General features: G+C 38.5%; 1 protein-coding gene across 6 annotated transcripts in view; it reads left to right on the top strand.

Annotated features, from left to right (window-relative positions):
• The window catches only part of STOX2 (storkhead box 2), a 262,892-nt gene extending 250,009 nt beyond the window's left edge, over nucleotides 1-12,883 (top strand). For all 6 annotated transcript variants that reach the window (XM_090036116.1, XM_090036117.1, XM_090036121.1 and 3 more), the window contains 2 exons: nucleotides 1,475-3,737; nucleotides 7,126-12,883. In XM_090036116.1, the coding sequence (XP_089892242.1) occupies nucleotides 1,475-3,737; nucleotides 7,126-7,321 (2,459 nt within the window). In that variant the 3' untranslated portion in view covers nucleotides 7,322-12,883. The remainder of the gene's footprint in view (nucleotides 1-1,474; nucleotides 3,738-7,125) is intronic.
• The last annotated feature ends 1,837 nt before the right edge of the window (nucleotides 12,884-14,720 follow it).

Here is a 14,720-nt window from a genome sequence, read left to right as displayed (position 1 = left end):
TCCTGGGGAAGCTCTTTGAGAAAATTATCTAAGTGCACATGTGTGAGGGGCCAGCAGGGGAGATTATGCTTAGGGGCAACCAACATGGGTTCATTAGAGGCAGGTCCTGTCAGACCAACCTGATGGCCTTCTATGACCACGTCACAAAATCCTTGGATGCAGGTGTCGCAATGGACATAGTCTTTCTTGATTTTAGGAAGGTCTTCGACACTGTCTCTCACCCCATTCTCATTAGAAAATTAGGAGATTGTGGTGTCAATGCCTACACAGTCAGATGGGTAGCCAGTTGGCTGGAGGGCCGCACCCAGAGGGTGGTGGTGGATGGGTCATTTTCAACCTGCAGGGACATGGGCAGTGGGGTCCCCCAGGGCTTGGTCCTCGGGCCCTCACTGTTCAATGTCTTCATCAGCAACTTGGATGAGGGGTGAAAAGCACCTTGTTCAAATTCACAGATGACACTAAGATGTGGGGAGAGGTGGGCATGCTAGAAGGGAGGGACAGGCTGCAATTGGATCTGGACAGGTTACAGGGGTGGGTGGATGAGACTAAGATGGGATTCAATACTGACAAGTGCAGGGTAATGAACCTAGGGAGAGAGAACCAGCAGCATACCTACAGGCTGGGGAACTCCCTTCTCCTCAGCCCAGAGGCAGAAAAGGATCTTGGAGTCATTATAGGAGGGATATGGACAGCATCAAGAGGGTCTAGAGACAGGCCACTCGCACGATCAGGAGGCAGCAGGGCAGGCCTTATGAGGAGAGGCTACGGGACCTGAACCTGTTCAGCCTCCACAAGAGAAGGCTGAGAGGGGATCTGGTGGCAGTCTATAAACTGGCCAGGGGAGAACAGCAGGCAATGAGAGTCCCTGTTCCCCTGATCACTACTGGGAGTAACAAGAAATAATGACCATAAGTTGACCGAGAGTAGATTCAAGCTAGATATCAGGAGGCATACTTCATAGTCAGGGCGGCTAGGATCTGGAACCAACTTCCAAGGGAAGTCGTGCTTGCCCCTACCCTGGGGGTCTTCAAAAGGAGGCGAGATAGACACCTAGCTGGGGTCGTTTGACCCCAGTACTCTTTCCTGCCCATGGCAGGGGGTCGGACTTGATGATCTGCTCAGGTCCCTTCCGACCCTACCAACTGTGAAACTATGAATATTCTTCCTTTAAAGAGATTTCATTTGGGCATTTAAAGGTTGCCTGCTATGGAAGCAACTAAAGGTTATTTGGTGCATTTTTTATATATGTTCTATTAATGTCATCTTTTCAATTTTGTTACTAATCCATATGCCTGAAGTGTAGAATGTAAGTGAATAAAAAAAAAAAGAATGAATAACAGTGTGCTCTGTTTGAATTATTTCCTTAACTTACTGTTCACTTTTGTGTTGGCAAAACTCTGACATTCTTGCGTGGAGGAAGTAGATTTTCCATGATTTAGACTGTTCTTCATATATACTTAATATTGTTTTTCAGGTGTTCCAACTCCCAGTCCTGAAATCCTTCGGCACACCTTGAACATGCTTGTACGAGAAAGGAAAATATATCCAACTCCAGATGGCTATTTCATTGTGACTCCACAGACTTATTTTATAACACCATCCCTCATAAGAACTAACAGCAAATGGTACCATTTGGATGAGAGGATACCTGACAGATCTCAGTGTACCTCTCCACAACAAGGGACTATAACTCCCTCCACCTCGGGATGTGTCAGGGACCGAACTTTACCCAAAAACCACTGCGACTCTTGCCATTGTTGCAGAGAAGATATGCACAGCATGCATGCATCCACCCTGCAGAGGAAGTCAGCAAAAGACTGTAAGGACTCGTATTGTCCTCCATCACTATGCCAGGTACCACCTACTGAAAAAAGTAAAAGTACTGTAAATTTTTCTTACAAAGCAGAGACACTCACAAAGCCTAAAGATGTAGAAAAGCAGTCTAAAAAATTTGGACTAAAGTTATTTCGACTAAGTTTTAAAAAGGATAAGGCAAAACAATTGGCTAATTTTTCTGCTCAATTTCCTCCTGAGGAATGGCCTTTAAGGGATGAAGACACCCCTGCCACTATACCTAGAGAGGTGGAAATGGAGATTATAAGGCGTATTAACCCAGATCTGACTGTGGAAAATGTCATGAGGCACACTGCACTGATGAAGAAACTTGAAGAAGAAAAAGCTCAGAGAAGCAAAGCAGGATCTTCTGCTCACCATAGTGGGCGAAGCAAAAAGAGTAGAAATCACAGGAAGTCTCATGGGAAATCTCGGTCACACAGCAAGAGCCGGGTGTCCAAAGGAGATCCTTCAGATGGTTCTCATTTGGATATACCAGCTGAAAGGGAGTATGAGTTTTATGATCCTCTTACAAGATCCCCCAGGGAGGGCTGTTTCATAATAGAGCACAAAGGAGATAATTTTATCATGCATAGCAATCCTAATATGATCGAGTCTCACTTTCCTATGACACCAGAATGGGATGTATCTGGTGAGCTGGCCAAAAGAAGAACAGAGATGCCTTTTCCTGAACCTTCAAGGGGAAGTTCCCACTCTAAGGTCCATCGAAGCCACAGCCATACACAAGACAGAAGATCAAGAAATGAAAGATCTAACAAGGCCAAGGAAAGGTCTAGATCAATGGATAATTCCAAGGGACCTTTGGGTTCTTCTACTTTAGGTACACCTGAAGACATGGGTGAAGGCTGTAGTCCAGATGATCAAACAAATAGCCAAACATATATTGATGACAGTACCTTAAGGCCTTCACAATCACTCAGTCATCAAAGGGCTCTGATTTCATCTGTAAACTATAAAGAAACATGTATATCTGACATAGTTAGTGGCAGTGTAGAAACCCCCAGCTCTTGTAGTCTAATGGAACAAAGCAAGCCTACAGAGAATTTACCGGCCTATAGTGAGCTCAATTCCTGCACAGCAAAATCAGCAATTGATGACTATTTTCAGTGCAACACTTCTAGTGAGACTGTACTTACTGCTCCATCACCACTGGGAAAAAATAAGGAGGATCATGACACGATGACTTCAACAGATGGGATAAAAAAAATGTCTCCCTCCGAAAGACAGTCTCAACACATAGCCAGAGAGCCTGGGGTACACAAAGAGGAGTCCCCAAAAGGCCCAAGTACTGTTTCAGTAGTTGCAGGCCAAAGTCCTGAAGTAATTGCAAATGGGAGACTGGCTCAGCACCATAACACTGAATCAAGCAGCCTTGATAAAAGGAAAGAAATATTTAGTAAAGATACACTTTTTAAACCTCTACATAATACTCTCTCTGTGAATAGTTATCACAAGTCTAGTGCCCCACTGCTAAAACCCCATCAAAAGACACCCTCTGACACACTGCCAGTCAGATGTGAGAAACTAGAACAGGCTATAGTAACCTCCATCACACAAGTTATGCCCATTTCACAGAGACAGCAAGAATCAGCTGGGAACCAGGAACCTTCCTTTGATTATTATAATGTATCTGATGATGATGACTCGGAGGAAGGAACAAATAAAAATGCTGAGGAAGAAAAAAACAGGGATGATGTGGGCACTATGCAGTGGTTACTGGAGCGGGAAAAGGAAAGGGATCTACAAAGAAAATTTGAGAAGAATCTTACTCTCCTTACCCCAAAGGAAACTGAAAACAGCAACCAGAGAGCCACACACTCAGCTCGCCTGGACAGCATGGATAGCAGCAGCATTACCGTAGACAGCGGGTTCAATTCTCCACGGTAGGACTATAAAATTAATTTTAAAGGTCACTCTTGAGTTATTTACATGGTTCTTATGTGTTTGTTTTTTTTTAATAAAAATTGTTTTCCTGTGCATGTAGCAGAGGACCTCAGGATGTATGCAGAGGACTCTTTTTGTGTAGATTTTTTGTCTACATACACAAAGCCAGATTGTCCTTTCACTTGAAATAGTCTCAGTATGGAAAAAAACTTCTTTGGCTTTGATACTTACTGAAGGATGCTGGTGTAATTAGGCAGACTGCCTTGCTGATGTAGGTTGATTATCACAAAGGGAGATTTTTAGCTTTCTACTTTAGCACATGCTGTATTGGCTCTATCTTCTTTAGTATCTCTTTGTCCCCCCTCTTACTGTGTTGGCAGTATGTGCTTTGACCTGCACTGTCGTTGCAGTTCATCTGGAAAAGCTAATGCTCCACGGCACCAGGTACTGGAAGTGAAATGTAGTTCTCTTTCATACCACTCCTGCTTCCCAACCTCTGATGGCAAGTTAGGATGTATCCCTTCTGTGTAGTACCTGTTTCCCCACCAAGTACAGAAATTAAGTTTTTAGTGATTTCATTTTTTAACATATTATTGGGGACTTCCTTAGCAATAACAGGAGCAAATATTAGGAAGTAATTCTAAAGGAAGGAAGAGTGATTTAAGTTTTACCTTGGTCTAAGCAACCAAATTTATGTAACTTTTTGGAAGGTTTTTGTCCCTTTGACTAAGCTCATCTGCTATGTAGAAGTTTAGCAACTTTCCATTATAGGAAGAGTCGTTCCAGCTAGTATGAGGTTACATGTATTCTCCTTTTAAAACTTAAATCTTTTATTTTTTTTAAATAAAATATGCAGTACTTTCACCTTGCTGTTTTAAATTTGGTCTAGCTCAGTGTGCAAATTGTTTCTGTTTTTTCAGGGCTGGGCAAGTGGTTAGTTGTGTATGAATCATTTCTTTTACTTAACTCACTGGTAGGATCATATATTCCAAACTTGCAGTTCAGTTGGTTCAAGGAGAGATCATATCTTCCCTCATTGTTTGTATGGAAGCTGAAACTTCTATTTGTGACCCAAAGAAAGCTAAGCTAGCATGACACCTGAGCATAAAAATTTGGTGTATTATACTGCCAGCCAAGCCCTACAGAAAACAAAAATGTCAGCTTTTAAAATTACCGTATTTTTCGGACCATAAGACGCACTTTTTCCCCCCCAAAAGTGGGGGGAAAACGAGGGTGCGTCTTATGGTCCGAAGGTGTGTGTCCCAGGGAGACGGGGCGGAGCTTGCCCGCGGAGGCGGCGGAGCCCGAGCGGGACATCCGCCGCTTGTTTAGACCGGAAGCCAGCGCCCGTGCCGGTGGCCGGGAGCCGGCAATAAAAATGGCCAGCCGGAACAGACAGGGCAGGAGTCTGAAGGAGGGACTCGCTGCCGCGGAGACTGAGGCTCCAGGAGGGGTGCGTCTTATGGTCCGGTGCGTCTTATGGTCCGAAAAATACGGTAAGCTTATTGTATTTCCTTCACTTAAAAATTATCTACTTGTTTGCATCCCTTTGACTGGAGTCTATAACATGAGTCAAATTTGATAGAGTAGTCAAAATGCTGTATTTAAGCCAGGATTTATTCAAGATATTTCAAAACATTTTTATTCTGAGTTTAAGTCTGAGGGAGCTACATTTAGATACTTTTTTTCAGTTTCATTCTCAGTGTTGTTCTACTGAAGTAATTGGAGGATAGAGTGAATGTAGCTCTTGAGCCTTATTTAACAAATTATTATTCCTTTCCCATCATGCAACAAAAAAATTGATTTTGAGAGAGCATGTACAGAACACCTGAAAAAAAATTACTATTTTTACATCATAAAAGGAAAAACACATTTCAAAAGGATGACAAATTGGAAAAAATATCTTTTAACAGGATTTTGGTAAAGAATTTTATCAAGGTAATTTGACTTTGAGAAGAAAGTTTAACTCCTTTTTTGTTGTTGTTGTTAAAAAAAACTTCTGCCAGACTCACTGTATCCTTACCAGATTGAACTGCACACAGAACTGTCACTGAAGCCTTGGGTCGTACAACTTGTAATGATCAGCTTGTGACATCAACGTTAAAAATGATGGTCACAAAATGAATGTCACAACTTTGTATGAGAAATAAGTAAGAAAAATGGCAGTTGTTCATGCATCTGTTCCCACTGAAGAAGAGAGAAAAATGACATAATACAAGTATGCACCTTGAGTACTGTCTTACCATGTGTCCACTGAAGCCAACTGGTACTTCTCAGAGTGAGTAGGTATAGCAAAGGAGACCTGGAGGAAGCATGTCTGCTGCCTGTGAAGACACCTCACAAAGTTTTCCAAAAGATATCAGTGATTCTTAGTTTCTCTGTTCATGCTTCTTATTTCATAACTGTATTCAGGCCTCATTTTATAATACTGTAAGTATCTACACAGCCAATAACTATGAAATAGCCAGCAATGGAGTAAGGTCACTGTTGAGGAATAAATAACAGGAGCAGATGACTTTTTAAAAACACAACCTATTTTCTTGCAAATGCCATTAGTTGATAAAACCCCAAAGAATAGAAATAATGCAGAAGTAGTAGTAATAGTAGAACTGATTTAAATACAATAGGCAATATTATCAAAAAATTATGGCTAATTTAGCCTCCTATATTCATATTTGGAAACCTTTATTGAATGACCTAACTTTGAGAATTGCTAAATGCATAGCTATTCCCTTAGATGATTGGTTTCTTGCATTAAAAGTACTTTTATGTTAGGCAGCTGAAATAAAACTATTGCTCTTTAAGAACCTAGTCCTGGGAATTGAGGACACTCCACATGTTCAAAACTCCACTCTGAAGTAAAATTTGAAAGTGCCACAATTGGGTATATTACACATTTAATAACAAATAAAGTTTTCTATTTGGCCAGATCTACCTGTGTACAAATTTGTCCTTTAAAGGAGGCAGCCATGTTGTTCAGTAATGTTTGTAGCTCAGTGCAGTCAGAGAGCAGTTTCAGTGAAACTGTTTTGTGCAAAAGTGCACAAGCCTGGAAAGAAAGGTAAACCATTTCAAATGCAGTATGAAAGTTATTTGCCTGAATAAAAAATCCAGATGTCTGTTATTGGTACAAACCACGTGTGACAACTTCAGGTCTGTTTAGTAATATACCTGTACTATAACATGGTGACTAGTGAGTACTTCTGGAATCCATTTTGAAGGAACATATGTGAATCATCAAACTGAGATGGTTCATTGATGTGACACTACGTACAAACACAGGAAGCCTATTATAAAACACCCCATTCACTGTTCCCCTTTGCCAGATAGATATATAGGTATGTAATATATGAGTGTATGTGGTGTTTTTTTTCTTTTCCATTTTAGTACTCGTGAGAGCTTGGCTTCCAACACTTCCAGTATTGTTGAAAGTAACAGACGTCAAAACCCAGCTCTAAGTCCTGCACATGGTGGCGCAGGTCCAACATTCAGCTTTCGAGCAACTGCAGACCCTCCAACAAGCGAAGCTGAAAAACTGCAGAAACCTGCTAACTGCCTGCAAGCTTCTGTTACTAGTGTTTGATAATCATTCTGCCTCAGATCTTCTGTCTCATCCTATACAGCGAAGTTTACGACACTGGGGACTGATGTTTACATCTTCGGGGAAAAAACAAGCATCTCAACCACAGTTTTAGTGTTTACTTAAACTGTGCTGCTATGTAGGCTAGGGGCAACAAAGAAATCTTTACTTCAAGGTATTGCTTTTCACATTTGCGGCTCTGTAGCAACAGAATAGTGATAGGGATATAATATGTACACTTTTTTGCTTCACTTAATTGTAACTGAGCACATATATGAAAGTCTAGACACTGTAAGTGTAATCTGCATTTTCAATGTCCATGCAGTTGCCAACTCCATTAAAAAAATGCCACAGATGTGTGATGTGCCCTGTCAGAGGCTAAATTCTGTCACAGAGTTGATCCTTTCCCTTCAGAAAATGAGCCACAGCTGAAAGTAAACAGCAAAGGTCACCTTAAGAGAAAACAATGCAAAATGCAACTAGGAAAGACATCAGCTCTATCTGTGAGTTATTTATACATCGGTCATTTTCACTGTGAGATTTGATGACACAATTTTTCAAGAATCCATAAAAACAAGTGAGAAGAGATCATGTTTTAGGTAGGTGGGATGGGAAAGAATTATGGTGGAATTGCATTATTTTTTTCTGTAAAATTGTAAGAGATGCTTGCTAAAACTTTCTTCTTAATCTCCCCCTATTCCAAACAAGGATGTAGGTCATTCAGCAGAGGGGGAGGGAAGGAAAGTTTAACTGTGGTTGAGGCACAGCATGGAGTACCATAAAAGGGTTTTGTTCTTGGGGGTTTTTTTTAAATCAATAATTTAAGAATGGTGGTCTCATTCTTATCACTTCTGAGATTCCAGCTTGCTGGTATAAGAGAATCAGGAAAAATAATTTGTTTGAACAAAAAAGTTCTTTATGATACATATGACAAATATGGCCTGAAGAGTTGATTTCTTTCTAATGGAAGGACGTGATTCTATTTTATGTAGTTTTTAAATAGAGTGCCTAAATTAGGCTATTGAGACTAGCATACGTTGTAGTGGTTTATCAAAGAACAAATTTAGAGAATTATAAACTTCAGGCTTTTTATTCAAAGAATATTTGCAATTTAGCATTTTATTGGGAAATAACATAGTTTTTTAAAATTGCATATTATTAGAAATTAAATGTGTCCATATAATTGACAGAAAACATCCTAATTCTGCAGGTATGTTATATTCCTTTGTACTACCCTAAATTGTTGCTCCAAAGTAATTTACATTATATTAATTATTCTGGAGTAACTGTCACAAATAGTCAAACATCAAAAGCGTAATTTCTAGGTAAAAAGGGCCAAGTTCTAGTCTGTTACTTATGCAGCCCTGTACTGCAGCAAACTGTCTTCAAAAGACCCCACATTTGCTTTTTAATAGAAGAGATAGAAGTTTGTGTAAGAAAAACAAAGATATTAAGAAACATGATCAGCTGTATAAATTGTTGAATACAAATTGACATGTACGTTGCCTGTCACTTGTTGGTACCCAGGTATTATATCCAGTTGTTCATTTTAAAAGAGTATTTTCATCAGGTTCTGGTGACATGTATAACCTGTATAAACCATTTGAGCTTCACTCATGATCTATATGGTCATCTGAAGTTTTTAGTACAGCCTTATATTAGACAGTTGGATATTAGGTACTTATGAAATGGCTTTATAACTCTGGACACAATTGGTTTCTGATTCTGTCAAGTATATCATACAGTACCTAGCTCTATAACGCCCAGTAAATGCATGAGTCTGTTTTCATTATTTTTATGTATAAATTCCATTTCATAAGAGCAATAAGACCTTTCAGTGCATGTAAGGGAAATTATTGTGCTTTTGGTTGGTTCGAGTCACTTGGCCTTTAGCCTCTTGCCTTATCATACCTTCCAAGACATGCTATAATTACCCAATAATGCATCTTACTGTCACATCTTATTGCTTACATATGTAACTCCAAGACTGCTTATTAAATGCAGACACCAGTCAGGTTTTTTGTGAGGAGTTGTTGTTATATACTATGCAGTGGCTGACTGTGATTTTGTTTGAGACATTTAGTAGTATGTACCAATTCAGTAAATAAAAATGTTGAAACAATACCTTAATTTATAGCTGATGATCTGAAAATGCAAGTTACAGTATTAAAAAGTTAATAACAAAGACATGTTTTACCTTTTGGAGAAGTTTTTATTTTTGTTATAAACTCTGATTCATTTATACAAAAAACATCATTCCAAAAAATATGATAGTATCTACCTAGAAACTGTATGTGATTTCTGAAAGTTTCCATAGATCAACAGACACGTCATATTAATGTTGACATGGCATTGTAGCAATATTAATGTGACTCTTCAAATATGGAATGTAAACAGAAGTTTCAAATAGAAATGTTCTACTCTTGAATTCTTTTAAAAAAAAAACAACAACTCAACAATGGACTAAAAGGAAATTCCATCTTTAGGCTCTGGCAGCAAAACCACGAGAGTGGAGCTTGAGTGCTTTATGTCACCCTAATCCTTTGATGAAATCATAGCCTGGTATTACATGGTTGCTTATCTATCATTCTTCTAATGTATCAATTTAAAGGTTTACAGAATTAGAATAGGTTGAATCTGTGTTGTATTCAACTTTTAAAGGGTCAACACAAATCTGTTGGCATTTTTGCACACTTACTATGTATTATAATACAACATGTTACTTTTATGGTAATTTTTTTTTACACATATAACTACCTCCATGAATTTGATGAAATGCAGCAACGTAAAAAAAAGTATATTGTAAAAAGCAAGGTTAAAAACTTTTTGAAGCATTAGGTCATGGTGTTCTCTTATGTGTCACCGCTTGTGTATGAAGTCATCATGTTTTCAATGCCATGATTTCCTTATATTATTAAATTTGGCTTTCAGGTGAATAATTTGAAATGTTGACAAAGCCACATAATTTTGTTCATAGTGAATGGAAGGCTAAAACCTTCCATCATCTTTACTCCATTACTACTAAAGTTTCTACCTAGTAGGGAGTCAAATATAACTATAATTTAACACATTTTGAACATCTACATATGATCTGAACAATCATATGATTGGCAGTTTGGTGTTTAACGGAAGACATGCCGGATATTTTCTTGCCAACCTTCAAACACTCTGAGCCCTATTCTGCCTTCATTTATGCTAACATATCAAATCAGGGCTTCCCTTAAATGGCAAGAGCTCTCTGAGCCATGTGTTATTTAACTCTCATCTAAATGATGTTCACTTTCTTTTCTAAAGCCTGTGCATCATGAGCACTTACTCCCTTTGAAACTAATGATAAAATTGGAATCGACTTCATTGGGAGCCTAAATAAAATGTGTGGCAGGGTGCCCATTGTACCAAGAACTTGGGCAGACTTCCAGTAAAAATGAGGTTTGCTGTTAAGTAATAGCCAATAACAAGCCACCTTTTAAAAAAAAAAATCTAGAAATTTTTCAAAAACCAAAGGAGATAAGTGGCAGCTGACCCATGGCAGCTCTATTTTATCTACAATCCCTGGATTTATTAATACCTCTTTCACAGAACCCTTGGTATTGTTCAGATGTAAATTAGTACACAGTCACTAGATTAATCAGTTTTGCTTTGTGTATGTCAATTCAAAAATTGTAGGAAAATGGTAACTATTTGATTCCACACAACCTCCCATTTTAAAAAGTAAAATGTACTGGAAAACAAAGTTTTTAATTAAAACTTTGCCCTTACTTTTGATGGCAATAGCAGCCTTTTCTGAAAGGTCATATAAAAAGCAGTATTTGACACCCATTACAAATCTTGATAATATTTTGCACTTATGCCTATTATGTGAGGATGTCAAAGCATTTCACAAAGATGAATTAAACTTCACAAGTTTGTGATGTGAATATCCCTATTGTTATCCCTATTTTATGCAAGGGCACACTTAAACACCGAGTTTGTAAGGCAGATTATGAACCAGTCTTTCTTTCTTTCCCTTAAAAGACATGAGAATAACAAATATTTAACCAAAGTGTTTAATGTTTACATTCTAAAGTTATTTTTCTGATGTGTTTATTTCAGTAACGTAGGAGAAAACGTCGTTTACAGTTCTGTGGAGGGTTTTTAAATTGGCAGTGCCAAAAATGTTCACTGTAGTAATATGGCTGTTCACAAGCCAGCAGTGGTTCCAGAAATAGTGATTCTAATTAAAAGTTTGTTTTTCAAATACATTTTACATTCTTTTTCCCAGGGTGTTCATTCAAATTGCTGTACTGAGTAAACAGATAGTCCTCTTCCAATTTAATGTCACTTCAGTTTACAACCCTCTTTGCTCCTCTGAAGAAGACTGTATAGTATTAAAGACAAATGCTGTATTTTTTACTTAACTTCTTATCTATTAGATAGATATCTAAAATTTTGCCCGTAATAATATACATAATCATCCTGTAGTTTAATACATCAGAATATTCAGTAGACTCAAATGAAGTCAATGAAGTTATTCTGGCATGAAGCTGGTATGTGAGAAAAATGGGATTTTTGCTTTTTTTGTAGCAGCGTTCTAACTTTTGATTTCAGTTTTGTCGGCGTAAATCAGGAATAACTCCACTTTAAATTTATCCTGATGTAACTTAAATTAGAATCAGCTATGAACTCCATTGAAGCTCTGTTCTGAGCTGAGGATTTTTGTTTCCATCCCCTTGGATTAAATATGTAGAAGGAGCAGAAGACCACACGTTTGGATTTGAAAAATTGACAAGTTTAAAATGTAGGTGCTTCTCCTATGGCTAGGTATGAAATCTGTAGTGAAATGCACAGTCAGCAACTCCTTATTCCCAACCTGGATGCTAACACAATCACCATCTCTTCTGCGCCTAGGAAGGGCAAATTTCAGTGCAGTATAATGCACTCCTGTTGTATTGTGGATAGAGCCACCCAAAGGATATTCGCACGTAAGTATGAAAGGTCTGAATAGGGCCCTTAGAGTAATTGACACAGATATTACTTTTCTATGTAGAGGAGATTTGAGTTTAAAGGGATCATAATTCTGCAGGTAATTTTTTAAGAGTGACTGAATGTGACTGTTGCATTAGGTTTAAGTGAAATAATAAATGCAAGTGGGACTTACTGTATGTTAGAAGGGAGTTTTGCAGCCAAGACTGCCTTGTATAAATGTGTTTGCACTGAAAAAAATTAAAAATTACTTGGTCTCTGGTTGCTGTAAAGGTCATCCAAGATGGATGTTCTGTTTATATTGTATAGTATTTCATATGAAATAATTACAGTTCATGAAATGTCTTCCCTAATGTTACTGATTTATAACAGCACATTTGTAACATGGTTTTTATTGTGTCAGTGTACCATATTGTAAATGATGATTACTTGTCATGCTTAGTATAATAATTTAAAGGAAAAAAGGACAGGGATTTTTGTAAGTCTATATTTGAAAGTCCCTCCATACAGTAATATTGTGTTCATGTTGTTTATGTAGTGTTGTGTGAAATATCCATTTTGGATTGTGTTACTTTTTAAGATATTAAATAACATTTGATTATATGCTTTAAGTGAATTTTTTGCACCTCCAGAGGATGAAGTGGAAAGGTATGTCCTAGTTAAAGCAGTGGTTTCTCCACTGTTTTGTAAAGTACTCACAACAGAGTGGCTATCTCAAAAAACAAAGGTAATAATAGCTTGATCTTTTCATGGGTAAACAATTGAAAAGTGGTCTGAAATAAATTGGGCAAAATTTATTAAGGACAAGTGCAAAGTATTACACATAGGAAGGAATAACCAAATACACAAATACTAAATGGACAAAGACTGACTAGTAGGGCTGTGCGAAGCTTCGGTCGCTGATTCAATACAGCGGAGATTCAGCGCGATTCAGCAGCTGTATTTCCAAATGGAATCAGGAGACCCCTTAATCTCTCCAAATTGAATTGAAACCCTCCAAATCGATTCTGAGATTTAACATAAACACAGCTTTATTTTTTTTCTACATACCTCAAGATACCAGGTGGCTCATGAACGCTGAGATGGTGGGGCAGATGGAGTGTCCCATGGGAGCGCCGGGGGGGGGGGTGGTCCCCAGTGCACTTGGCGGCAGACCTGGACGTGGACCAGAAGTACTTATGGGGCCACTGCCGAGCACGCAGGGACACCCCTCTCCCCCCGCCGCACTCCAGTGGGATAGTCCATCTGCCCCACCATCACAGCGTTCACAAGCCATGCCTGGTAACTCAAGATATGTAGAAAAGCCATTTAAAGTTGTGTTTATGGCCGAATCGCTGATTCTCTGAATCGGCATCGAATCTTCAGATTTGGATTTGGCCAAATCGAATCGGGTCAGTGATCTGAATCAGAGAATCGAATCACTGTCCCCCTGAATCACTGTCCCCCATATTTGATTCAGATTTGGGATGAATCTGAATCAGATATGGCCCGCTTCGCACACCCCTACTGACTATATACTGCAGTTCTACAGAAGAGAACCTGGGGGTTGTGGATCGCAAGCTGAATCGGTGAACAGTATAATATTAGTGCAGAAAAAGCTGATTAACACGCTGTGATATATTAAAGTATCATATACAAATCATAAATGATTCTTCTACTCAGTTCAGCAATTCTGAAATCTCCAATTTTGGGTGCATGCTTAAAGATATGGATAAATTGGAAAGAGTTCAGAGCAGAACAATAAAAATGCCCAGAGATTTAGAAAACCTGCATGGAAAGGTTGGAAGATATGGGATTATTTAATTTGAAAATTGAGTAGACATATAGGGGTAGGCATGATACAGGTTTATAACAGTCATCTTGTATTTGATAAGAGGATAGTGATCTATTGTTTTCTGTGCCCAGATGGCACAGGGATAAAAAGGTGGTGGGCTTGAACTGCACTTGGGAAATCTAAATGATCTATTAGGAAGAAATTTTTTAACTATGAGGACTTTGTATCTAGAGAAGCTGTGGAATATTAATCACTAGCAGATTTTAAGAGTAGATTAGACAGCTGTTTTATTTGCAAGGGTTTAGAACAGGTAGTTGGGCTCCCCTGAGCAGGTGACCTTATGTGGTCCTTTTCAGTCACATAGGCCAGGTGACTTTATGTGGTCCTTTTCAGTCTTATTATTATTATTCAGTCTATGATTATTTCTGGTAACAGTTTTCACCCTTATTTTTTCCTAATCTGAGAATTCAATGTAAAATTTCCAGTTTAAATGGAACCTACACTGTGGACAGATATAAGTATATCATTTTAAGGGAGAGGGGAGGGCTTACTGTTTGGGGAGTGCATCATTTAAACTGAAGTAACTGTTTCATCCGTCTGCTCCTGTACAGATATAATAAAGGTAAACAGCTGTTACTTTAAACCTGAGTGATATAGGTTTAATGC

Source organism: Crocodylus siamensis, chromosome 2 (genome assembly GCF_052110815.1).
Source record: "Crocodylus siamensis isolate JL-2025a chromosome 2, ASM5211081v1, whole genome shotgun sequence".
Classification (NCBI taxonomy): domain Eukaryota; kingdom Metazoa; phylum Chordata; order Crocodylia; family Crocodylidae; genus Crocodylus; species Crocodylus siamensis.
The sequence above is the reverse complement of the archived record's forward strand: the minus strand, read 5'-3'. Positions and strand labels throughout refer to the sequence as shown.